The following is a 27,358-nucleotide window of genomic DNA, read 5'->3' on the forward strand; positions in this document are numbered from 1 at the left end:
TTATTTTATTTTTCTAATTTTTAAGAAATAAGAAGCTGGCACTAGAAAAAACATAGAAAGGTACTAGGTAAGCCTCTTTGGAGCAGCTATTCCAAAGCTAAGATCCCACTACCAAAAACTATCCCTAGTAGACATTCACTTCATTTCCCTGGGTGGGGCACCACGAGCAGGTCCTCTAAATGGGACCTTAAAGTTCAGTTAGAAAGGATAGAAAGTATCTTTTTTATGTAACCTGGTCTCAAGCCATTAAGACAGAGGTAGGGAACCATTAACCCTCCTGATGTTGCTTGACTCCAACTCCCACAAGTTCCATGGCCAGGGATGATGGGAGTTGTAGTCCAACAACACCTAGAGGGTCAAAGTTTCCTCACCTGTGTGTTAAGCACTTGAAAGATTAAGACTAGAGTTTTAAAACTAAGTGCCAGAATGGGAGCCAGCACAGAAAACAAAGCACTTGCATAATATGGTTGAAACACCCAGCCCAATTATTAATCTTGTGGCCCTGTTTTGGACCTACTGTAGTTTCCAGACCGTTTTTAAAGGCAAGCCCACATACAATGTATTGCAGTAATAGAGTCCTTACAACAACTTAGTAAAGTTAATCAATATTATTATCCCCTACGTTACAAATGGGGAGGAGCAAGGCTGAGAGAGAGTGGCTTGCCCTAAGGGCATCACATCAGTTCATGGCAGAAACTACATTCAAACCAGGACCTTTCCTGATCTATCGCTCAGTTTCCTGGTCACTAATGCCAATTAATGAATAATCATCATAATCATATTAGTTGTATAACTGATTATGAGTTCTGTAATTGGATGAGAGCTGCAGCTATTTACCACACACAAAGCATGCTGGAATTTGCCTAGTTACATTTGGATCCTGTTTCAAGTTCACTGGTCTGACATAAAGCAATTGTGCAATCTTTCAACGCCACATCTTAGTGCCTTTCTATCAGACACCAAGATTTAATATACAAGGCTACAATCTATATTAAATTATAGTTCCAGCAAAGCAAAATAAGATTATGGGTTTTCTAATCATTTGAAACTGTTTGGAAATGCATGAAGCATTAAGTGTAAAATGAGATTTCTGTGGAGATTATTTTAATGAGGAAACATCAAAATAAACAGCACTGCAAAACCTGAAATTGTTAATTCATTGAGATGAGGTTCTGATAACAGATGCAAACCAGAATTTGAGGCTCTTTTATTCATATTCTCACATATCCAAACCTAGTTATGCAGGGGAAAGCAGCTTCTGGATTGAGATTAGTATATTCACACTTGTTATATAAACATTATAATTACCTTGATATGGGATTCCTGTGGGGGAAAATGGAAAGGGGAAAATGGAAAGGGGAAAGTGGCTTCCACCACTAGCACTAATGTAGATGAAGGTAGACATGTTCAGCACCAAGGACTGTACCATAGACTAGAAGTTGTTACCCTCATAAATGCATACTTTGAGTAATCCCTTTAATGACTACAGTGGTGCCCCGCAAGACGAACGCCTCGCAAGACGGAAAACCCGCTAGACGAAAGGGTTTTCCGTTTTGGAGGCGCTTCGCAAAATGAATTTCCCTATGGGCTTGCTTCGCAAGACGAAATGTCTTGCGAGTTCCTGCGGGTTTTTCCCCCATCCCCCCCCCCTTTTCCTAAGCCGCTAAATGGCTTATCAGCTGATCCGCTGATAAGCCGCTTATCAGCTGATCCGCTAAAAGCCGCTAAACCGCTAATAGCGCTAATCCGCTAAGCTGTCAATGGGCTTGCTTCGCAAGACGAAAAAACCGCTATACGAAGAGCCTCACGGAACGGATTAATTTCGTCTTGCGAGGCACCACTGTATTGGAAACTGTGGTGAGCTGAATTTGAGATCCTTTTTACTTGCATGCATTGCTATTTTACCACATTTTCAAACTTTCCATGAAACCATTAGGACTCAGAAGTTTCAAAATGAAAGCTTGGGGTCCCAGGATTTGTTACAGGAACCTGGGTGTGTTTGCCCATCCCAGTGGACCTAATTAAAGATCAACATCTAAGCACATTTTCTTCATGGCAATGGGGTCTCTTTAGGCAGCAAGCAGTTCATGTTCTTATGTAGCAACCTGGCAGTCAAGACTCTTTTTTTTTTATAGGCAGCTTTTGAATTTTCTCTAAGATACTCTAATTGAAATGCAGAAGTAGGCTTCACAAGTTTTCCACATTCTGAAGTGCAAGTTTCATTCGAAGGAAGTGACAGGGGACTCTTTCACAACAGGCTTTGATAGGCTGCCTCAACAATGCGTTCTAGTGTTTTCCTAACACAGCTTCTCACTTTAAGAGACAAAATTATCAGTACAGAATTTGTTTTAGTACTTTGGGGGCTTTAGTGCTTTATAAGCAGTTTATAACTATAGCCAGTTTGATTTAAAAATCAACATTTCAAAAAACAAACCTCTTAGTAGTATCAGTTTCCTTCCTGGGTAAGGCTGCGCACAATTTATACACAGAAGAGATATTAAGTATCTGCAGCTTTTTCCTGTATGGATTTGTTCCTCTATGCCCTAGAGCTGATGACGAACACAAAATCTTGCTGAGACAGCAACCCCACAAGTCTGGCTGCAAGGAGAGACAACAAATGTTCCAAGCTCAACACCTTGGCTGCCATTAGAATTTTACTGCAACCTCTCTATATAGGACAGGACATTCAATTCCCATAAAGGGGAAAGGGTTGATTTAAGAATTCAGGGATATTATAACATGCTACAGAACTTAAACCACATATGTTGTCCTTGACTTCATCTTTGTCAGTCAGTCAGATAATTATATATGAATTTTTGTACCTCAATTACTCTGGAGCTGACAGTGGACTAAAATGTACAGCACATCTTTTGAGGCAAGCAGTACTCAAATATGACTGCTTCCATGAAAGATAACAAATCCAAATGTATTCCAGAAGATAATCTGTGGCTGAAACTGGCAGCTCCATACACACCCGGGTCAATCTTGGGTTACTGATATCCCACACACACTAGATGCCCCCCTCCATTCACTTCTCAGTCTTTGGCTTAGTAAGGAAGTGGGAGCTTTGAGGTTGCAGGATACCACTTAAGAATGCAGACATGGTGAACGTTGCACAGTATTAATTTGATCACACACACAAATACAGCAACAACAAAGGATTCCTCCCACTGCCCTCCCACTGTATCTGCTCAGTGCTGTTCAAGGTGGTAAAAAACTCAATGAAACCAAGACCACAGCACCTAGCCCAGTGTGACATGCCTACATAATAGATAAAAGCCATTGGCTCATAATGATGTGAACTTTAAATAGATGTGTAAACTGGAATTGTTTTGTATGACATCTCTAAAGGCCTCTAAGCAACACACTGTTGCACGTGCGTAAGATATCAAATTTCAGCACAAGTCAACTGCCATTACCACTGAATGTCTTGACATCAGTATTATCGCAGCAAGTTAACAGTAAGAGCTACAAGTCTAGAAAAACACACATGATTAACTTGCATGCATAGGAGCATGCAGAGCACCCAAGTCTGTTTTCCGTTTTAACCACAGTAGCGGATGCTTTTTGAACAGTGAATTCTGGGGCAGTGGACAAATGAGAAGTGTAACTTTCACCGTGGCAATAGTTAAGTGCTGACTTTACTGTCTAGAATCCAGAGTTTAACCTATCATCTCTCCTTCCCTCTCACACACAAAACTTCAATAGAGATCTTAAAAATAATTCACAAAGTTTTGACACACTGTTATCCACTAGAAAATTACCAGCTTTCTCTTTGGAACTGGAAGGTGTTTTTAATGATGCACTAATGTCAGGAGGTAATTTTTAGAACACAGCTTGGCCTACCAAATTGCTTTGTACATATACAGACTCTCCTCCTCCCACACACTTTCTAGCCACAATCTGCCTCGACAGGCAGCTCCTACACCTCAAACTCCTCTTCTCCTTTTGAAGCTTGTACCTCCCATAACTCTTAAAGACAGATCTAAGACTGCCCTTCTTCCTCAAAAGGGGAGGAGAGGGGAGAGGAGGGAATGCTTTTTACTTATGTCATGGGGAACTTGCCCTGAAAGGCAGCATATAAATACGGGGGGGGGGGGGGAGAGAGAATAAAATGAAAGTTTCCAATTATGACACACAAGACACATACACCCTCCCTGAGACACTTACATTAGATGATGGGTCTCATAGGCACAGAGCTGAAGTGCATATTTTCTGCATTTTACCTTTGCTATGCAAACTTGCTTTACTATGGTTTGCTCTCGTTTGTCAATAATATTTGAACAGAATCAAGTTTACGTTGTACAGTAAATGCTCACACCACCCACACCAACACTCCCCCGGCCTCCTGAAGTCAGTGTTCATTACACAATCCGTAACATGCAAAACTACTCAGCAAATACACAAGGGGAAATGCAACCCTATCAGTTTGACAAACAAAACAAAATGCTGACCTGAACAGAACCACACATAATTCCAGATGCTCCTATAGTTTTGACACTGCTTATGTCTTTCAGAGATTGGTAAAGGAGCATGATTTGTCCTGGCCTTGACGCAAATGTTAAAGCTAAACCATAAAGTAAGCATAAAGTAAGGGACAATCCCCTCCCTGCTTCTTTAGCTACATGATTGGAGCTGGGGGAATAGCAGATTTCAAACAATGTGGAAACAAGCCCTTGCTCCACGCCCGCAACCTGGAGCACTCAGTGCCCAAAACAAAGCCCAGGGTTCCTCCACGCCATGAAGATTGTCTCCTCCTGTTGCTGCAATCTCAAGGTTGGGAAACAGCTTGGGGTTGGTCACACATGCTAGAGAGCACCCATCCACCATGTTGAACAAGTTGTAATAGACCCTTGTCTCAAACCACAAAGCTAAATACTTCTCTTTTCACCCCCATCCCCTTTTCCCCCAGCTTGTTAAAAATTAGCCATGAAATATTGCTGAGGAACCTGTTGGATAGCTAAGCTTAGCAATACAATTCTCATTCTGGCTTAGGACCTGGCTATTTGAGGGATCATCTACACCCATACAAACCTGCCCAGGTGTTAACATCTGCCCGAGTCCCTCCTTGCAGGCTCATCATCAGGATCCATTGACTAATGGGCAACAGCAGCCCTGTATCTTTGGAGTAGGTATAATTGTTTTTCACTCAATATTATTCGTATGATAATACCAACATACTTTACTTGGTTATTGCAAAACTTGCTGATATTATGTGTAAAATACTATGAATGCTAAAGCAAAACATTAGCCATGTATATAATATAAATTCTCCAGCGCGTTAACAGGCTTGTGAGCTACATGCATCTGTCATGAATATTAACTGCATCTCCAGACCTTTTCTACTTCCACCTCCAGTTCTTAATAATTACTTGAAATTATACCATCGATTTCACCAACAAGACATCACACAAAATAGCAAGCCCAACTTACAGTCAAGAACTTCCAGAGAAACATTATGTTCTGAAAGAAACCATAAGAGTTCATAAGAACCCAAGAACCACTGAAATAAGAAGAGTTTCAAGAGTGCTCTCCAACGACCCACTTGGATTTTAATACTACAAGCAATTAAGAACACAAAACGTTACCTAGGTTGGGAATTCTCCTCATACATTCTCTCTTTTCCTTCTTTAAAGAGGCTGATGGTCTGTTTTGTCTTTTTCATCAGGTTTTCCATGAACACCCTGAAGTATTCATTCTCTCCTAGAGTATCCATCTTCCCCTCATAGCGTGACAGGATGGTTCGCAGATGCTGATAAGTGTCAGGAAGCAGGTCTAGAATGTAGGGTGGACTGTTTTTTAGTGCCAACTTGGGATTCTGACACAAACGCACAACCTAGAAATAAAGAATGAACAAGGATAATGAAATATAAGATTCTAGCTTAACTAGTGCCATCATGTTTGCAAATGCAAGAAACGGATTTACAACCAAGATGTCAACATGCTTAACTGAATTCCCAGAAACTCAATATTCATTATGAAAGCCGCAACCTATAATGTGATTCATTTTTATTTGCAAGTTGCAACACTACAGGAGGTTATATTCAAACCATGCAAAATACTGAGCCTGAAACATGAGACAAGAAGTAGGTTTAAGAGGTCTATGTTATTTCTGCTAATCTAAAAAGAATGTTTAAGCTACAATCAAAACAATATTACTGAAATTCAGTGTGAATAAAAATGGATGTTGTTAACTTAAAATATCAGATTAAAATTTAAGATTTCTCTTTTTCATTGTAAATACTAACTTTATCTTTAAGATCAACTTGGTTACTATTAATCTGAATAAAAGCATGGTAACTACAGTTAATAAACTACTTCACATGAAAAACATGAGGCTGAGGTTTATGGATTTCCCCTCCACTATCATCCTCTTCCAAAGACAGGAGTTAGTTGAAAATGGAAGCAAATGATTCAGATCTCCTAGCAGCTGTGCTGGAGTGGGGAACACAGGCCAACAATGGTTCAGCAATATGTGCAACCTAGACCAATCTCTCAACTGAATCAATATCCTCTACCAGACACAGGAACTTAAGGGAGGCTTTGCTGTGTAAATGAATAATCAATCTGATCATAAACATTCTCATTCTCACCTAATAAAAATAGTTACTGAGCAAACTGAAGCAGTCTATCAGACTTTGCTTTTATCTCTCCATCATGGGCATCTCATTCTTGTTTGCTACTTAAATAGTGATGAAAGAACTACATGATACTCCTGCTCACTGCAGACTTGCTCAATCTAGTGAGCATCCAAATCAATGTATGTTATTGTGCAAAAGGTTTGTGGCTGATATGGTACACACCCAAACGTTTATACTGATTGAGCATTTTAAAAGTTGAGATGATCAACCATAGAGTAGCCATCTATGTCAAATTCTGCAAGGTATGTGAGATTCGCCTATAAGCACTGATGGCACTTGGCACCCAAACTATCAGAAAGGAAATGGACCTGAATATATGATCAATTATTCATATTAAATGCAGCTCTAGAAGACTGACAAACACTATGCTGATCCACATCCCAAATGCAGTACTTTGTTGAGGTACCGCAAATAGCTTTATAGTGGGTACAGTATTAAAATGAGCAACTTGCCCAGCTCCCCAAGTCTAAAGAATTTACTATATATTGGAACAACCAAACAGAAGACTTTATTTGGAAAATACTGGATCAGTAATCCAAGCAACCAACAGCAACGAATACCCCCAAAGAGTAAATCTTTTCCTCTCTGCAGATCGTAGATGTTTTACAAGAACAGCAGTTACCATTCTGGACAAGAGTTTCACCTGTTACTATGGATGGGTCCTATCCAGGCTCTAACTATGGGCTTGGCCCAATGTTGGCACACATCATCTTCTATCAGTTTGTTTCACAACCAGTGCATCATATCAACAACCATTCACCTTCATGAGATGTGTGTAATTCATAGCGGTACTTTTTTCTCATTAACCATTACAACCAGGATTCAACAACTGCACAAATTCTGTGCATTCACTGGAACTCTGGACTTCTTGCACAGCATCTTGCTGCACGCTTTCGCAAAATGGCATTCAAAGAAGAACCAACTCAAGTATTTTATCAACCTGTGAGCAGAGAGCAGAGCCACACCAACTAGCTCCCCACTTGATGTTGCACACTCCAAGTAGCTCCCTGCCCAAGAATTTCTGTAAACAGCACAAATTCCTGCAAGGAGAGAACCTTTGAGTGTACAGCTGTGTACAAGTGATGTCCTTCATGGGGTTCATGGGATTGGCAAGCCCAAAAAATTAGGGCTTCCAGACTATGGGAAAGGCTCTACGTACACAGCTGCAGGTGTGAAAGCTCAACTCTGCAGATGTTTTCAATATGTGTATGAATGTCATGGCTACACAGTGTGCAATCCTGGGGTGAGGCTACTTAGCATGGCCCGACTCCCATGCTGCTATAATTCATGAGTTATTCTTCTGAAAGAGCTTCTGAAATCGTGAGGAGTTTCCAAATCAGTTTATGGTGCAGCATGGAAGTCTGTTATTTAAAGTGAGGAACTTGCCCCACATCCCCAAATGTTGAGTATGGCACTTACTACAAGAACTTCATGTTGAATACCAACACTTTTTTTCTTTTTCTTTCTTTTTGTTTTAAAGCACTGCTAAAATGGAAGTGAAAACTTCCAAACTGCTCCTCATCACCACGCTGGAAGAGATAGACAAAAGCAAAGGGGAGCCCAAAATTCCCTGCAGCTTGTTCAATCAATCAATCAACCAATCAATCCTAAGCTAAGCCTCAGCATTATGTCTGAACCAGACCAGAATGTATGACTTGATCCTCCTTTGAACAAAACAAAACAAAAACCTGTCTTCAACTTAGCTCCCTTCGTGTGCCCTTGCAGAACACAACTACTGCCAGATGCAATGTTTCACAGCTCTGGGAAATCAGCAGCATACCAGCAAATTAGCACACACTGCATTCATTCTCCATCTTTGGCTCCTTAGCTGTCTTTTGAAGCCATTTGTTCCTTGGCCATAGTCTGCTAAGTCTTCACATCAAGTGTGAACATATTTAAAAGAAGCAATTATGGTGTAGGCAAGTACTTTGTGACCATTTCAAGGGGTTTTCCCATGATTATTTGTGAGAATTTATCCTACCTTCCCCCAAATGTCCAAGGAAGGCTTTTAATTGTTCAGCAGGAAGGAAAAGTAACAAATATAGTGGGCTAGATTCCAGCTGAAAATAATAAGTTTAAAAAATTAGGCAATATCAGATTCTGAAAACCTTTCCTAGGGTGACAACATAGCTCTTTTTGTCTGATGAACAAAGATAGAGAGAAGGAGAGAGACAAATACCCACAAGTTCTTACCCAATGGTTTAAGGAAACCAAACAAAAAAGGGGAAACAGCGAAACTAATTTTATGCCTAGTGTGCAGAGCAAAAATACATAAAACGGAAAGGCACTCTGGGTTCCCCACCTCACCCCAGTTTATTTTTACATGACTAAACAACCTCAAGTTGCTAATTTAATGTTTAATAAGGCACAACAAACAGATGAATTACAAGAACTTGTTTACAAACCATAATTTAAAGTTGGGGGTCTATTTTGAAAAGAATAAACCATTATATCTTATATCAGCAAATTGTAACAGAAATTTTACAGCTACTTTGTTTATCTGGAAGGAGCTTTCATAGGTTCATGCTATCAAATGCACTGGTAGAGGGAACTTCTTGTTCCTCAGTTCACATACCTTTCTCACCTATGGCCTTCTTGGTCTAATCGTATGCATCTAATGCATCACATGCATCTAATGAATCAGCCTCTTTGCTATAAATGACCATGCCACATTGAACTAGTTAGTGTCTAAGGGGCAATAAAATGGACCACTTTCCCCCAAACAAAATAAAAATATTCCTTCCAGTAGCACCTTAGAGACCAACTAAGTTGGTCATACCAATAACAAACTTAGTTGGTCTCTAAGGTGCTACTGGAAGGAATATTTTTATTTTGTTTCGACTATGGCAGACCAACATGGCTACCTACCTGTAACTAGAACACTTTCTCCCAGTTATTGGCTATTATTTTTTAAAAAACACTCTCCACAGAACCAAAAACAGGCAGTTTTGGAATGTTTCCTGCTCAGGAAAAAGGCACCCGCCATTAGGTTTTATCACAATAGGCACACCACTTTGCTGCTTCCCTGTTGGTAACTATTCTTCATTGAATTCTTAGCAAATAAACTACCTGATTATGCCCCCTTCAAGGTATTTAACATGCCAATGGAAATGCTTGCTGCACACCCACGTAAGTATTCATTGTCTAAGCTCAGATCATTCTTCTGCAACAGCTTATTATGTAGTCTTTCCTCCTTTCCAGTTCAAAACCTCCCAGACTTTCTACAGGTTTTTCCCCCAAATACCAACATGTGCTACACTTCTGCTTTATTCTACTGTAATTTATGTTTCAACTCCTAATTATAAACAGCATCATTAAGTTAAAATATATCACCTGCAGCCAAAATATGGAACTATGTATTTCCTGTTCACATTTTATACTCTAAAAAATGTGCTTTAATCGCCACACATAATGCAGGCAAACTACAAGCAGGATCAAGCCAAGGAAAACAGTTCCCCTGACATTATCTTAGGAAAATATATAGGATAGCTACAGGCAGAATAAAGATAATGACTTGCTTACTATTCAGGCAGGAAAAGTACAACGAAGCATTTAATCAAGAGGTTCAGAGTTATGACAGAATCTGCACCTCACATGGAGGCCTGACCCATGTCAGCATGACACACAGTGGAAACATCTAAAAAACCTTTCACCTCTTGTACTTGCCCCCAAACATAGTGAAAGCTCACCAACATAGAAGTATGCAGGACAGATGTGCAATGCACTATAAGCACAGTGGCTGAAGTGAGGGATTAAGGAGCTTTCCCCATTAATACACATTAATATCAGTGTATCTCACACTTTACAGAGTTTCTTAAGATAGAAAAATGTCTCACTTTGCAGTCTAAAACATGTTATCGCCACCATGTGATGCACAAATACAGGTAAAAATTTTGTCTACTTCCACATGGATGTTCTAATATTTAAACTGACTACTGGCTGTAGCAAACAATTTTAGTTGATTGCCATCAGTAACTGCTAGACCACATTAAGAAATACCATGTAAAAAAGACTAATACATAAAGAAGCAATGTAACTAAAGTGCACTATAAAGTATTGTCTCAATTATCAGCATAATTTGGTCAGATCTCTGATGTTATTTAAGGAATGGAACATGAATATGTTTTCATTCAAGAATGTGGAAATCCACTGGCCTATCTGCATCTACATTTTCAGAAGGTAAAAACCTGAAGTACTAGAAAGAATATCACACAATATACAATGGTGTTAAAATACTTGTACCTCATCTTAAACATATTTACAGTACTTGAAGTCCAATGGATACTTTGTCCCTAGCACATATGATTCACATTGTAGCCTTAGGATTTTTTTAAAAAAGACAACTTAACAAGCTTGCCATTCCACTGAGCCTGTGAAATGGATTGTAAAATTAATTATAAAAGGGTTTGTATACAAATTACAGGCAAGAACCCACCCTCCACCAAATTAAGCTCAAGATTAACTAGGGCAAAACAGAGACTGAAAGCTCAGCTGTCACCAGCAACATCTACAGCAGGTTTGGAGGTAAGCAGATCAAAGTAAAGGACAGGAAGTAGGACTGCAACATCCTTCGAGCTAAACTTCCAATGAAAGCAATAGAGAAAAGAAAGAGAGTATAACATCAACAGTCCTCAGTACTCTAAACTCAAACAAATTGTAGGAAAGAGAAACACAAGCATACTGAAAATGACTTGAATGAGTGATGGGTTGGAAGACAAACCCACTGCATACAAGTACAAATACAAGTAGGAAGTTCAAGCATTCTCCTAGCCTCTTGATGTTTAATATGTGGGCTGGTCAGAGCCCAGCACATGTCAGGACTTCTCATAAGGAATCTTCAGAACAGATGTTATGGGAAAAGACTAGGAACTTCTAACAGAATTATCCTTTCCGCCTTCCAGAACTACATTTCCCAAGTTTCCATGAGGAAGCCACAACAGCTGAACTGGATCAAAATCAGATTACGGCTAATTTATGGCATAAACATAGCCTTCATCTCACTGTTCCCCCTTTTGAAGTTTTCTTCCTAGGGGAATCCTAGAGTCTGCAAGCTACATTTCTCCAACGCATGTGCTTATGAATAACATTCTGAAACATGTCAGCTCTGTGCCATACCTAGGGTTAACCATCAATATCTCTTGGTCACCCCAGCTTGATGGAAAAACTCAACTAGCAAAAAGGGAATTGTCAATCTGCCAGTCACACTTCCCATTTTTTATTAAGCAATGCAAAGCAGCTGTGGTGACTATCACTGCTGAACAAATTCCTCTTCTTTAGTCTAGGTAAGCATTAAGATTTCCATCAGAAAACTGTATTTACTTATGCAGAAATGAATATAGCATGTATCCCTTCTCTACAACTGTAATGGGCAGCTAAAGTTATAGGCTACTACTTATATATTTTTTTTCTCAACTAGATTACAGTGTTTGAGAGGAATTAATTTTAAGCATCTGTCACAAGGTGATCAGGATTCTCTATAAGCAGCTAGGTCATCATTTATTACTGTTTTGACAATCATATCAACCAAATAAATAATAATAATAATATACACACTAACACAGTATTGAGGAACAATGTTGACCAAAATATGTATTTACATTAATATATACCAAAATACTCCTACTAATAATATGCAATATACAAATGGTTAGAAAGGAATAAAACAATATACAGTGGCACCTTGGGTTACATACGCTTCAGGCTGCAGACTCCACTAACCCAGAAATAGTACCTCGGGTTAAGAACTTTGCTTCAGGATGAGAACAGAAATCGCGCTCCGGCGGCGCAGCAGCAGCAGGAGGCCCCATTAACTAAAGTGGTGCTTCAGGTTAAGAACAGTTTCAGGACCTCCGGAACGAATTAAGTACTTAACCCAAAGTACCACTGTATATATATTAAAATACAACTGGTTCAAAGTACTGATACATTTAGGTAGTCAGTTTACATTCACCAAAAGGCATCATTTGAAGTTTTCATCAATATGTTACTGGACCAGTTCATTTCACCTTTACCTTCATTAGAAGGCAGAATTCCTGCATCAGAGAATCATTGCTCAAAATCTGTTAGCAGTGTAGGTCAGTTAACTCCCAGATTTCAACACTTAGGCAAATCATAAGCAGCTGATAGTGTCACACATTCTGTAAAGGAAGAAATTTCCTTAAAACTCAATTGTAGACTTTGCAAATCAGTTTTGCCTCTCTGCATTGGGTGCCAAGATCACTGCTTGATCTCCGGCAGGGGGACGGGGACAGGAACTGGGGTGTGCAACTCTTCTTTTCCCATAAGCTGCTGAGTTAAATCAAGACAGCAGTTTTAGGCATGCTGAACGCAGTGGGACTGCTACTGGTACAGCAGCCATAGATTGCATCTTGAGATCCACCTCTAGAATTCTATGCACTGCCCACTTCCTTTTCTGGACCCAAAGAAAGCCATTAACAAGGCTACATATAACTGTTGTGTGGAAAAGAAGAGGTGGTACCTATATGCTTCAAAAGCAGTTATGATGGGATCTACACAGCAATGAATATCATTTTCCTGGAGGAAAGAGTAAACGACAACATATTCTGAAGTAATTTACAACAGGCTTCCAAATATATTTATTCTTAGGTCACCAATACAATGTATTGAAAAGTATCTGGTTTTCAATTCATTTATAGCTCAAATCTATATAAACTTAATATTTCCACTCATATACTCTGGCAGCAAAATAAGCCTTATTTTGCTCAGGCATATCTGTGAGACAGTACCATACTGCAAGAACATAAGAAGGGCCCTTCTAGATCAGACTAATCAAGTCTAGCATCCTATTTCCTACAGTGGCCAACCAGATGTCTTTATGATAATCAAAAGCAGGTCAAAAGCTGGTGTTCAACAGCCTCTGATTCTGTTGATGGCATAAAGCCACCATGACCAGCAGCCATTGACAGTCATATCCTCTAGGAATTTGTCTATGAAAAAATACTTGCATTTGTACTTGGACCTCCCGCCATTCATCTTCACTGGATAACCCCAGATTCTAATATTAAGAAAGAGGGAGCAAACATCACTTTCTCAATGCCAGGCATAATTTTATAAATTTACATCCTCCCCAAAAGACACTAGTGGTTTCCTAAAACTTGACTATTTGAGTACTCAGGACCATGCAATATGCTAACTTGTGAGCATGTCCTTTGTGTTAAAACTAATGCAACCTATTAATGCAACTTCTGTTTTATCAGCCATCTTGATCACACGAGCTGGAATACCACATCCACTTGATAAAATGATTATTAAATATTTAACGTTATTTTTATCTGTATTTTCCATCTACCACAACTTAATGGCACACTTGTCAAACTACACCAGAATCCAGAGTCCAGCAGTAATGACTACCTGACAAATCAATAGAACACAGTCAAATGGATTGATGTATTATACTGGAACGATCAAGAACACAGAGACTGGTCTAAATCCTACAAAAGCTGGAGCATCTCTTAAAGCTCCAGTTTCCCATAGTTTAGCACAAGTTCATGCTTCCAAAGTAGGATTATGAAGACTGCAAAGCTTTCTTTTGTGCTACTCTACTGCTCTGAGCCATGATATCACAATAAACAACTTCCTGTCTAGCAAACAGTTTGAGCTTTGTAGCACTCTAAACATGCCTTCATGAGGGTTCAGAGCAGGCCTAGAAGCAAATGGGCAAGTCTACCCTTTCACAGCACATTGCCCAAGAACTACGCAGGAAGGTCCTGTTCCTCTACTGCTCCCGTCCTTCACCCTTTAGGCACATTTCTCCTAAAAAAGGACACTAAGGTCAGCAAACATAGTTGCTATCCTGTGAATGTGAACTGTTATTTTGAAACCTTTAATCAGGAAGTCTGAGCAAACTTCTGTGATGGTTTCATTAAAATAGGGGAAATAACATGGAAAAAAGCTATAGAGAGCTAGAACTTGAGCTGCTTTAACGGAGCCAATCATTTTATGCTCCTAAATGATCCATCCTACCTATTCCCCATGGTCCTTCAGCCTTCCAAATCCATTTCCCAGCTCAAGCTCAGCCACTTCCTATTCCATCAATCCTTTGCCTTGAGCATCAATCTAAGCCCTCTACAGCAGGCCCTTCTTCAACTTCTTCCTCCAACTCAGCATGCAATCTCAAATCTACCCTCCAACTCCCTGTCGCTCAATTCAACCACTGGGGCCCTTACAACCCCTTCCACATTACATCTCCCTCTCCACAGGTCAAGCCATGCACTACCTTAGTCTACCCAGCTCCAGTCCTTTTCATCAGCTAGCAGAAAACGCCTGCTCCAACTGGATTTGCCCACTTGCTTGCATTCATTCCATGTTACTTTTGCCTCTCCCTCACCCCTCTCCAATTTCTCCCCCTGCTTTACACTAAATAAAGACTCAACTCCTCAAGGACCACGGCTTGCATCACTTTGTAATGAGCTGAAGTATGCTGATAGCAATACGGTGGTACCTCAGGTTACAGACACTTCAGGTACAGACTCCGCTAACCCAGAAATAGTACAGAAATCGCATGGCGGCAGCACAGCGGGAGGCCCCATTAGCCAAAGTGGTACCTCAGGTTAAGAACAGTTTCAGGTTAAGAATGAACCTCCAGAATGAATTAAGTTCTTAACCCGAGGTACCACTGTACATATGCAATAAGTATGCTGTATGTCACCTCAAACATTTTATCAAATGGCAGCTGCTAATTTTACTTCTGATGTCAACGCTAAGCCAACACTAAGCACCTCTCTCCAGCCCTACCTGCCTCACTGCTCTCATTCTGGCCCATCACTTCCACTTCTGCCCCTCAGCTCCTAATTTTCCCAGGTCAGCCAGCCTGGATCTATCCAGCCTCACCCTTCTTCTCCAATGGACAGCTGCAAAATAGACTATAAAATCTCTTTGCTCTGGAGTGATTTACAATTATTGTCCCATCTCATCTATTACTTATAAAAAGCCTAATATGACTAAGTGCTGTTAAAATTTTTTTTAACAAGACAATAACCCACACCGGAAAGCAGTCCCACATTACAAATGGCCAATGAACCTCCCACAAGGCCTTGATGAGGTGAAATGGAGAGATTGAGCCTACAGGAAGGGACTTGCACTTTATTATTTTTGTATAGGGATCAGCACATATTAGGCCCTTCATAAATGACGCTGACAGTGACGCTAACCCTTTAACTGTTCCTGAACTTTGACTGAGCCATCCCAGTTTTTGCAGCTGAACTCGAATTTATTTAATATTATTATTATTATTATTATTATTATTATTATTATTATTATTATGCTAATAAAGCGGCTCCCCCCCCCAGACCGAGCTGTTAGCAATCGATTGACTGCCCTCGCAATTCCTCGGGACAGAGTGAAGAAACACACCTACTCTTGCGTAGCACAGGATCTCGTCGCAAGAAAACCTGGAATCCAACGGTACATGGAGAGGAGGAGGAGGAGGAGGATGGCAATGCTACCGTCGTCAGCGGCCACGACCCCTCCCCACGTCCCCGCCCTACCCCCCCGACCCCTCTCTGCGCACCCCCTTCCAGCCTCGCCCCACTTTCTGCCCCCTCGGCGGCCACGCCCCAGCCCCCCCGACCTCGCACCTTGTCCATGAGCTTCCAGCACTTCTCGACCATCTTCTTGTCCACGGTGCCGGGCTGGTGGGGGCCGAGGTGGTGGTGGTGCGGCTGGAAGGCGTCCTTCATGAGCCCGATCAGCCCGCCGGGGCCCTTCTTCAGCGGGGCCGACATGGGGGCGGCGGCGAAGAGGGGCAACGGCGGCGGCGGCGGAGGCTCCGGCTGAGGGAGGGACGGAGGGCGGGCGGCTAAGGCGTGTCCCTTCCGCCAGGCCGCTCCTTCCCCGGCTTGGCCACCGACTGTCGAGGCGGCGGAGGAGAAGGGGAGGCGGCTCCAGGAGCGCCGGGGACGCGCCCGACTGACGAAGAAAAAGGGAAGCGGGCGGGCAGGAAGGCAGGAGGAGGTTGCGCGCGACGGAGGGGGAGGCGCGCGCGTTAAACCCCCGCCCCCCCGTGACAGGATCGCGAGCCTCCCCCGGCGGGGCGCTCTGATTGGCTGTGGCAGTGGCGAGGGTGGGAGGAAAGCCGAGAGTGTGTGTGTGTCTGTGTGTGGAGGAGGGGAGAAACGCTCCCTGAGGGGAGGCGCGTTCTGATTGGGTCGCTCGTTTTCAACAGCCCGCCCCTAGGGTTGAGTCGCGTTTTTGATTGGCCAGAGCTCCCCCTCCCAAACAGCGAAGGGGGATGGGCGAGGGGCGGGGCGGCGGAGGTCTCAGTATGTTTCGTGAGCGCGCGGTGAGTTAGGCGCGCGACCGAGCAGGCGGCTTTAAAAGTGGTTGGCTCATTCTTAGCGAGTTCTCTTCTTCTTCTTTAGTACCGTGAGCGCACACGCTGAGTGAGACGCGCTCCCGCGCTCCCGACTGTCAACGCTGAAGGGAAGAGGAAAACCGGCCCACTTAGGAAAAAGAGGCTCCGCCCGACTAGCGCCTTATTAGCATAGTCACGTCTTGATTGGCCTTTCTCTCACTAAGGCGTTTAGTTCAGTGTGCCGGCTGCTGCGCATGGTCAAAGATGGAGCGGCGCCGAGCATGCGCAATTTCGAAAAGGCCAACAGGGTGGCCATGATGAATTTGGGCAACGGGAGAAGCACTTCATGGATGCTATACAGGCATATGCAAAGTTATGCAAATTTCATAAAAGTAAGGATTGATGCCTGGGTTCTTGAAGGAAGCCTAGCTGGCGAACCTGAGCCAGCTGGCAGACTACCTCGTGAGGCAGTGAATGCCCAGCATTGGAAGGGAGAGATTTGGGCAGGCATGCAAATAAAAGATGCAATAGGTAGTTTGCTGGGACCCCTTTGTTTTCAACTCCTTAAGGATGAATGCAGTTACAACACCATGCATGTGAAATCGATTTCTTTGCAAAGTTGTGAAAACCTAACTAAAGAGTATTTGTACCAAGGAAAGGGAGGGACTTGGGAGTAGTAAAGGGCTCTGTTCCACAGCAGATAAGGGAAGTAACTACACTCCTTTAAATAGGAAAGCAGAAATGGAGAGAAGCCTTTTTCTTTTGAAATAAGTGAGTCATTAACGTTACCAACAACTAAGAGGAATCAATCCAACAGAAGATCCTGTTTAGAGACTACCCCACAGGAAGAGGGTGAGGAAGAAGGCTGTTCTGTGGCAAAGGGGGGAAACTCCCACGACCCGTAGACTTAAATTGCAGAACCCCAGCATAATCTCAGGGGTCAGAGGTCAGCCCTAAAATGCAGCACCCAGCTGTTGAAACATCACAAACTCTGGAATCATCTCATGAATTGGAGTTGTAGCACTAAGTGGAGCAGCCTGGCTGCATCAGTCCTCTTTGGATCCTGCAGGTTTGGCAGGGATCATGTCCTTTCTCACTGAGCCTTTGTGGTCCTCACCCCACATCTGAACTTGAGATGTGGAAGCAAACAACAACAACAAAACAAATCCCATGTAGCAAGTTCAAAAGGGAGCAGACAAGCACTTCCCTTTTCTCCTGTAGCCACATGATGTGCTGTTTTCGCATAACCATCAGTCCACATTAGCTATGTCATGCTTTCTAGCTGTGATCTCAGCTGCTACGTGTGTGGACCTAGCCTGGTCTGATCTTCAGGAATTTTGGGGAGTAGAAGATAGCTGCAGAGTGCAGAGTCCTTCCTGAGCCAAACTAGCGGTTCATCTAACCAAGTATTGTCTGCTCTGACTGGCAGCTGCTCTCAAGCATCACAGGATGGATACAGTCATGACATTGGCAACTGTGTGCAGTGTGGGAATTGCCTGCAAACCCTACTTGAGCCTCCCTGAACTTTCTAAAGCAGGGATAGGCAATGCAGGGCTCTCCTCATGTACCAGACTGTTAGCCATGAGGGCTGCTGCTAGTGTGAATTGTAGTCCAATATCCAGAGGGCACCATGTTGGCTATTCTGAAAGCAGATAGCAGAGATACTAATAGCATCATAGATACTAATAGCAAATTCATTTGCTGAGTGGTAAGCTTTGTACATGCATTTATTCATTATATTTATGTAGCCAAATCCACAACAACCACGCACAAAAGGAAGAAATCGGCAGTCTCGGAGGAACCTGCAGGTTTGCAGAAAAAATGGGGCAAGTAAAAGGGGCAAGATCCTCCCCCCCCAAAAAAAAAAACACCTGTCCAATGAAGACTGAATATTATCAGTGGGCATGGGGTGCTGGCTGTTAGAGTGGGGAACTGGGAACAGAATAGAGGACCATAGAAGAAGATGTGGCTGGCTGCATCTGCTTGAACAGGAGCAAACTACATTGCAACATTAATTGTACTGTTTTATTACGGATGTGTTTTCCATGGGCTCCTTTGGGAGGAAGGGGAGGCTATTAAATATAATAAATAATAATAACATTTAGTTGTAGGGGCCACTTGAGTGACATATAATAATAAAATGTAGAATTGCAACATGAAGGGATACAACATTTCTCAAAGTAACATAAAAGGCAAAATCATAAGAAACCTTCAAACCTCCCCAAATGATCCCTGCCCCAAAGATCCTCCAAGTTAAACTTCAGCAGCGGAAGAGGGGAAGTCAACAATGCACATGTGGAAATCTTGTTCTATGTACTCAGCCTTCAGTTGTAGATGAGGACCTTGGTGTCAAAGCTGAGCCAAATGTTTTATGGCGGAAAATGGGTTTGCTCTAAGAAGCTCTGTGCATAAGAGAATTTGGGGCCTATTTGATTCTTACCCCCTTCCCACCCCTTTCTGTTTCTGCAAAAGAAGTTTTGAACATGGGCCTGAAAATCCTCCAACCTCTCTTCTTTCAGGCCAATTGGATGCAATTTTGCAGACCTCCTTTGCTGGAGCACCGGTGTGTCTGCCAAGCTTCCTTTGGTCACCATGGCAGCAAAGAAGGACGGTTGCCTAGCGACACAAGGAGCCCCAACCTGTGCCAGCTGGGATAGGCTTGCCGAAAAGCCAGCGCCTCTTTCCCCTCCTTGCGCATTGGCTGCTTGTAATGACACTCTTGCAAAGAGTGTTTAGTTAACTGCCCACAGATTAACTTGTGAGAACCTGGGAGAAAGGCAGAAGAAACATTTTGCTCCCAGGTATGTTTGCCTCCACCTTTCTCTTCCACCATACAAACAGTTGTTCACTTGTCCACCCAAACAGCAGAGACCACCCTCACTCTGCTGCCAAGAAATGTATGCCTCGTGTAAAAGGATGGCCCTCCGTAAGCTCCCCATCAGTACCAGTTTTAAGATCCGGCTCTTTTTTGAACGTCAGGAGTTGGAATGCACCAAAAATATAATGTTTGTTCATCTTTTCCCTTTTGCAGGCTGTGGAGAACGCGCAAGGATGGCCCCCACCAAAAAAGGGAAGGGGAAAAAATCAGCAAAGCAGAAGAAAAACACTGGGCCAGGTAAGGCTTTGTGCAGCATGCAGGAGATTCCAGCAGCCCCATGCCTTGCAAATTCTTGTTTCCATGTGCCTTGCATCTCTTGGGATTTGAAACTGCTTTTACACACGCCATTGTTTCAACTGCTTTTGTACCTATGCAACTGCTTTTTGTGTTTACCTGCGCAATTGTTTGACGTTTTATATATACAATACTTTTATCTGTCATTGTTTTGTGAAAGCGCTTCAGGTTGCTTCATAGGAAACAATTCATAAATTAAATGAATAATAATAATGGCACATCGATCAGGAGGTCTCGGTATCAGTGGCAATTAGTACCCAGCCAAAGTCTTTCAATTTCTCTTCCTCTCTCTCTTTCCTTCTCTCTGCAGATGAGGAAAAGTACAGAAAAGCAGTGCTGGAGGTTGATACCTTAAAGCAGCACCTTGGTGAGGAGATTTTGTTGATATTGCGCAAGGGCCTTAAGAGGTTACAGCAGAGGCGGCATTTTTGGAAGGGTCAGGTAGAAGGATTGCCAAGCTTTCTATGCTAATCTTATAGGAAGCTGCCTTATACCACTTCAGAAGGTTGATCCATCTTACTGTCTACATGCTAGGACTTGGAGACCAGGGTTCAAACTCTCACTCAGCCTTGAAGCTCACCTTGGAAGCCAGTCACTGCCTCTCAGCCTAACCTACCTCAAAGGGTTGCTGTGAGGATAAAACAGGGATGGGGACAACCCTGTACACCACCTCAACTTCTGTGGAGAAAAATGGTGGGATACAAATACAGTACAATACAATACAGTGGTACCTCGGGTTACATACGCTTCAGGTTACAGACGTTAAGAACTTTGCTTCAGGATGAGAACAGAAATCGTGCTCCGGCAGCAGCAGGAGTGGTGCTTCAGGTTAAGAACAGTTTCAGGTTAAAAACAAATTAAGTACTTAACCCGAGGTACCACTGTATACTGGCTGGCAGTAGCTCTCCAGGGTTTCAGGCAAGGAGTCTCTCCAAGCCCTAACTGGAAATTCCAGGGATTGAACCCGGGACCTTCCACTGAGCTATGAACCTTCCGTGAACAAAGGCACAAAGGGTTTGCCAGCACGGCTGTCTGGACCAGATTAGTAGCAGGACTACTGTCCCTTTCTGACCCCCCCCCCCTTCTCAGTTGACCAATCCAAGCATTTTCATGGAGAAGTGAAAATGGGAAATAGTTTCTGAGTGCATTGTGAAGCAAAGTGATTGCCACACAGTCCTTTTAATAATGGACTCCAAAATGAGTACTCTGCTGGGAGTAATTTTTAAATACTTTGCATTATAATTGCGGCAGACGCAGCTAAGTAGAGCACATGCAAAACATGGGCAAGCCCCCAGGTTCAATCCTTAGCACAGTGCTTTTCGGGGGGGGGGGGGTTACGCAGGGGTATGCATACTCCTAAACATTTTGTGAATCTAAGTTTGGCCTTATTGAGGGGCAGTATTTCAATATGAGTAGGAAAATGAGAGTACCCCTGAACATTTTTTAAAGAAAAAAAAATGCACTGCCTCAGCATATCCAGTCAAAGGATCTTGGAAAGTGACAAGCTGGGAAAAGATTTGGGGGCCTCTCCAGACATCCTTTTTTATTATTATTGCAGATTCAGTGATGATTTGTGAGTTCATGGTGCTAACAGGCCGATTGTACACAATCACGCTTTCAATAGTGTTTACGCCAGCGAAAGTTTCGGGGAAGGCGTACCACATCGTTTCTAAGGGGCACATGTCCCAGAGCTTCTTGCTTGTTACACTGCAAAATATTCCAAGACGGGACAGAGGTTTGTCCCACTTTTCATTGCACTATAATGCAAGAGTACATTACAAGGATGCAGCAACATTTGGGAAGTATTGCAGGACAAGCTAATCAAGCAGAGTGATGTTTGGAGAGTCCAGTACAAATTCATCCCAGTGCACTGTCAGTGTTGCCAAATATACCCACCAAAAATAATAATACGAGGCTGGGGGAGTGGGGAATCTGCTTGCAGGATGACAGTGGTTTGGGTAAGCCAGGGTGGTCTGACATCACATTTGACAGAACTACTTTGGTTTTTTTTCCTAGAAACTCAAGATCCAGCAACTGGAGCCAGATGCAAAATCATGGCACTTTTTCTGGAGGGGCTGGGGGCTTCTGTACATTTACAGTTCTGTACATTTACAGCACTTGGAATAGTTTTCATTAGCAGAACTGAGCTCACCATCCAGTAACACAAAAATATGAATGCCACCCTAGGCTCTCTTTGTTTGATCAGCCTAATTTAGTAAAATGTGTTTTTTTAGGGGGGTGATACTGTTGCTCTATTTATATTATTATTATTTTATTATTACATTTATATCCCACTTTTTCCTCCAAAGAGCTCAAGGTGGCATACATGGTTCTTCCGCTCTTCATTTCATCCTCACAACAACCCTGTGAGGTAGGTTAGGCTGAGAGAGAGTGCATGGTCCAAGGTCACCTAGTGAGTGTCATGGCTGAGTAAGGGACTTGAACTCAGGCCTTCCACATCCTAGTCTAGCACTCTAACGACTACACATACTAAACCACTGGGAGTCAGAAACTCTTGCCTACATCCTGAAAATTACCCAGATATCTGTCAGTGGATCTCAGCATCTGCCCACTCCTGACCAAGGAGTCAGCTTTCTATATTTTACATAGACCCGGGGGTTCCCTATTTGTGAGAGTTCCCTTTTCCCCATTCTATCGCATGAAGAGCTCTGTGTAATGCAAAAGCTTGCATGCTCAAACACTGAGATCATTAGCAGTCCAAGAGGCTCACTTGTCCACAAGAAGAAATGGAGCCTTTAGTGTCACCAGTCAAGTATTTTGGAACAATCAGCCAACAGGTACTTTCAACAGGCACCCTTCTTTTAAAAACCTTTCTATCGTGCCATGCCTATGTAGGCAACTAAGGATGCATTTTTCCACAATAGTTAATTGAGGTGTGATTTTCATTCTGATTTTATTTTTCAAAAAATGGTTTTTATTGCTTAGTTTTATGTACTATTGTAAACCGCTCTATAGTTACTATGAAATAGCAGTATATAAATATTCATACAGACAAATACAGTGGTACCTCTGGTTACATACTTAATTCGTCCTGGAGGTCCATTCTTAATCTGAAACTGTTCTCAACCTGAAGCACCACTTTAGCTAATGGGGCCTCCCACTGCGCCGCCGCCGCACGATTTCTGTTCTCATCCTGAAGCAAAGTTCTTAACCCGAGGTACTTTTTCTGGGTTAGCGGAGTCTGTAACCTGAAGCATATGTAATCTGAAGTGCATGTAACCCAAGGTACCACTGTAAAGCAAGCCAGTCCAGGAAACGTACCCCTTTTAGCTGTTTTGCCCTCTCTGATAAGGAGATAATTATTTGTACAAAGGATCTGGGGAGCCAAATGAGAAAATAGGCATTGAGCCTCGATTGGATACATTTGCATGTCTGCTGTGTTTATCCTTCTGACCTGCAGTTCTCCGGAGGGATATGGCCAGGCAGGCGATGGCTGACAGTGAAGGACTCAAGCAGAGGCTGCTAGATCTGGAGAAAGAACTGGAGGAGGCTCGAGGGGACAAAAAGGATATTTATGAAGGTGGGGGGCTCTTCCAGATGTCCTCTTCATTGAGTACATGCCCCAATCTCTGAGCAACAATACACTCCAGGGATGCTTTCACCTTTCCAGAGTTTGGCTGCCTTGGAATGAAGGCCAATGGAAACATTGGTATCTTTAGGACTCATTGTTTTATTTACACATATGTGCAACTTGATCTTTCCTCCCCTTCAGGTTCTCTGGGAGATTCTCCAAGCCATAACTTTGGGTCTGGCACACAGCAAGACCAGTCTCTTATGTCTCTAGCTTCCAGCATCAGCCAAAATATATGCATACACAGCACCCCTTGGGCTCTTGTTCTCCCTCCTAGGATGATGTGCCAGGTGAGGTGGGAAAAGGTCCACCCACTCGTCTCTATGACAGCAGGCAACCTCTTTGGACATGTAAATGGCAGTACTTAACTGGCCAGCCAAGGCCATTACCTTAACAAAGGAACCAGTTGGTTCCTTTGTATTCTCTGTATCCTTTGTATCCTCTGTATTCTCACAGATACAGGGTCACAGGTCTGGAAGGGACCCACAGGCACCATCTAGACTGAGCTCCTAAACCTGTAACAGTACTCACCCTGATTTATTTGCAGGGAGATTAGGTGACGTTATGTCAAAACAAACATTACCCCACACTACCCAGTGCATCTTCCTATCACTTTCCTTATCACAAAACTCTGGTCTTCGGGGGGAAGTGGGTTTCTTGTGCAAGACTTTCCAATCAACCTGAATTGTGCAACTTGCAATATGCTGCTATGTGACTGAATTCCACCCCCAAATAGTAACTTTTTGAAAGTGCAATGTGTCTGTAGTTGAGTGCCGTGCCCAGACCCTGCAATGAAGAGAAGAGCTTCAACAGAAGATTTGAAGCAGCATTCAAGGGTCAATTTTGACCCTTAAGGGGCTCAGTAGTTTTGCCTTATTTTGATTTTCCTCTTTGGGCATCAAAACCTTTACTCAGCGGTTCCCTTTCCACTTGATTGGTGCAGTTTTGAGATTTTCTGCAAATCAGCAGTATTGCCTTTCCAAGAGGGTCTCTGACATCTACCTGCCACTTTACTCAGTCTCTAAATGCTACATTCACATGGCCTTGGGGTGTGAGGGATGCTTCCTATTAGTAGGGAGAGGGTTGTTCATTTTTCGTACCCCAATTATCAGCACATATTCCTGCCCCGCTTAACTCCTTGCTCCATGACTCGTTTTGTTCTCTGTTGCACCTTCACGATGTACAGTGGTACCTTGGTACTCAAACAGCTTGGCTTCTGAACAAATCGGCTCCTGAACGCCGCAAACGCAGAACTGAGCGTTCCAGTTTGCGAACGTTTTTTTGGAAGCCAAACATCCAACATGGCTTCTGCGGCTTCCCCTGGAGTGCAGGAAGCTCCTGCAGCCAATTGGAAGCCACACCTTGGTTTTCAAACGGTTTCGGAAGTCAAACGGACTCCCGGAACAGATTAAGTTCAAGAACCAAGGTAGTACATGCCTGTATACATCACTTTCTCTGTCCACTTCATTAATCGGATGTGGGCAGAAGTTCATGACGCAGTAAGCCAGTTGGTCTTCGCAAGACACTTCCTCAGGAAAATGCAATCACAGGATGTTGGCTTTGAAAAGTTCAGATGAAGGTAGCATTTCCCTCCGCAGCTAACACTGTGTTATATAATTCTGCACACAGACCCTTTGCGACTCTTATCTGCTTCCCCCCCCCCTCCTCCCTGCCCGGCAAAACTTCTCTTGTAAGCACATAGAGGCAAGATATTTTTTTTCCTGTTTACCTTCTGTTACACCAGATAGACTTGATGCTACAAATCAGGGGTGGAGAACCTGCCTCCCCCCCAAGAGGTTTCCCATCATCGCCCATCATCCTTAGCCATTAGCCATATTGACTGGGGCTGATGCAAGTGGGAATCCAACAATGTCTGGAGGTTCCTCCATCCTGGCTGTAAATCTTAGGCCTGTTAATGAAGGGCAAGGGTGTTGGGTGGAGCGATCATTTCCTTCTCCCATCTTGCGTTCCAGAGATGATCCGCAAGTACCAGCAGTTTCAGCACCAGACTGATACCCGGATCCATCGCTTAGAAGCAGAGACGCAGAACTTGCAAGCACAACTTGGTATTTCACGCACGCGCACGCGCACACCCACACACCCACCCCCTTGGTCTTGAAGATGATCACACATGGTATGGTTGTAGCAACTGTTCTTTGCCCATGTTCATCTTTCAGTTAAGGACTTTGAGGGGAAACAAGTTAAAAAGTGATACTCTTCTTTTGCAAACACACACTCTCTCTTTTTGCACCTGGAACCTGGGGTAGGGGGGTGGAGGGAGGATGAATCTTAACCCTCCAAACCTTGAGATGGAAATCAGTTTGCCTGATTCTGTTATAAGCCCTTCTAAGCTTGCGTTAAGGGAATATATTCTGGCACATTTTGCTACAGGTGAAGTTGGACTATAAGGCCACTTAAAAGCAGTAGAAAATAGATGTTCTTAAGCCCCATCACTTGCCATCCCCCAAACTTCTGTTCTGAGATATTTGTCGCCTTCTACCTTAGGAACGTAAGGAACGGCCTTATAACAAGTCAGACCACTGATCCATCGAGCTCAGCATTGCTACACTTACTGGCAGCAGCTCTCCAGAGCTTCAGGCAGGGCTCTCTCCTAGCAAAACCTGGAGATGCCAGGGATTGACTTTGGGGGCTTTTGTGTGCAAAGTCGGAGCTCCACCACTTAGCCTTGGAAGGTCCTCTCTGTGCTTTTCGTTCCCATACATATTTGTCTCCTCTTTCTCCTTGCCCAACACTTTCTGCCCTGCAGCTGCCTGCCAAGGTGATCTGCTACAAAGCCAGCTGGACCAGGCAAGGATGCTGGAAGAGAAGGACAAGGCCGTGGCCGAGATGCAGCGCAAGGTTGACGAGATGGAGACAGAATATGAAAAAATCTTGCATGTGAGTTTGGGTGGGTGGCAGGTCACAGGATGCAAAGAAGAGATAATGGGTTCAGCATGTGGGCCATTATCTAAAGCTCAGGGAGAGAGAGGGAGTGTCTTATTCCCACAGGTGTGAGTCTCTAGGTGCCATGCATCCCTTCTGTGGCTCATGGCCTGCTTTCAAACACAGAGACTGTAGGGTAGTGCCTCTTTGATCTGTTACCAGCTATTGAAATAGAGCCACCTTTTAGAAATAAAATGGTAAAAAATAATAATGGTTTGCTCTGAAACATGCCCGATGAAGTGTTCTGTGCAACTCAGAAGCTTGCTTCCAGCATTCGGAGTGTCGTTGTGTCCAAACATGAAATTCTTGGGTACATATTCTCACTGTTCTGCAGCAGCAGCAGCTGTGCAGCTACAGAACTGGAAAGATGCCACACTTTGGGTCGCCATCCCTTGGTGCCACACGCACCCCTCACCCTGCCTCTGACTTCTCCTTTCCGCAGGGTAGCCTGGACTGCGTCCTCTCCAAACTGCAAAGTGCCAAGCTCACCTGGGAGAAGGAGGCTACTGTCATCCACATGGACTATAAGCACCAGCTGAAGGACTTTGGTCTTAATCCATTGTACATCTGAAGGGAGGGGTCATCAGAGCATGGGCCACCCAGCTCCTATCTAATCCTCAACTCGTTTTGATTGTGAATTAAGCTGCTATCAGCCCACAAATGTGGAGGAATAATAAAGAGTGTGTCTGAGCGCATGC

General features: G+C 43.2%; 3 protein-coding genes across 6 annotated transcripts in view; 1 reads left to right on the forward strand and 2 right to left on the reverse strand.

Moving 5' to 3' along the window:
* Positions 1–16,592, reverse strand: part of CBL (Cbl proto-oncogene) — a 47,997-nt gene extending 31,405 nt beyond the window's left edge. The window contains exons 1-2 of the mRNA XM_079954669.1: positions 16,238–16,592; positions 5,589–5,836 (exon numbers count right to left, since the gene is read on the reverse strand). Of these exons, the coding sequence (XP_079810795.1) occupies positions 5,589–5,836; positions 16,238–16,384 (395 nt within the window). The 5' untranslated portion in view covers positions 16,385–16,592. The remainder of the gene's footprint in view (positions 1–5,588; positions 5,837–16,237) is intronic.
* Positions 1–27,358, reverse strand: part of NLRX1 (NLR family member X1) — a 307,093-nt gene that overhangs the window by 240,300 nt on the left and 39,435 nt on the right. The gene's annotated exons all lie outside the window — the stretch shown is intronic.
* Positions 17,285–27,355, forward strand: DRC12 (dynein regulatory complex subunit 12 homolog). 3 transcript variants are annotated; one of them, XM_079954858.1, is made up of 8 exons: positions 17,285–17,345; positions 19,473–19,754; positions 19,985–20,068; positions 20,436–20,492; positions 23,547–23,666; positions 25,691–25,783; positions 26,485–26,615; positions 27,103–27,355. In XM_079954858.1, the coding sequence occupies exons 3-8, from the start codon at positions 20,005–20,007 to the stop codon at positions 27,229–27,231; spliced, it is 594 nt and encodes a 197-aa protein (XP_079810984.1). In that variant the 5' UTR covers positions 17,285–17,345; positions 19,473–19,754; positions 19,985–20,004; the 3' UTR covers positions 27,232–27,355. The 3 variants fall into 3 exon arrangements, with proteins under 3 accessions (XP_079810984.1, XP_079810985.1, XP_079810983.1); XM_079954859.1 differs by lacking the exon at positions 25,691–25,783; XM_079954857.1 differs by lacking the exons at positions 17,285–17,345; positions 19,473–19,754 and having other exon boundaries at positions 19,803–20,068.

The sequence above is a fragment of the Podarcis cretensis genome (assembly GCF_951804945.1).
Source record: "Podarcis cretensis genome assembly, chromosome: 15".
NCBI classification, from domain to species: domain Eukaryota; kingdom Metazoa; phylum Chordata; class Lepidosauria; order Squamata; family Lacertidae; genus Podarcis; species Podarcis cretensis.

What these genes read in the sequence shown, in the direction of transcription:
- DRC12 (XM_079954857.1), top strand. Translation starts at nt 19,849, where the DNA reads ATGTATGCCTCGTGTAAAAGGATGGCCCTCCGTAAGCTCCCCATCAGT. An exon ending in CAAAAAGGATATTTATGAAG is followed by an intron (nt 23,667 to 25,690) that starts GTGGGGGGCTCT and finishes CTTGCGTTCCAG; the next exon opens with AGATGATCCGCAAGTACCAG. An exon ending in GAACTTGCAAGCACAACTTG is followed by an intron (nt 25,784 to 26,484) that starts GTATTTCACGCA and finishes TCTGCCCTGCAG; the next exon opens with CTGCCTGCCAAGGTGATCTG.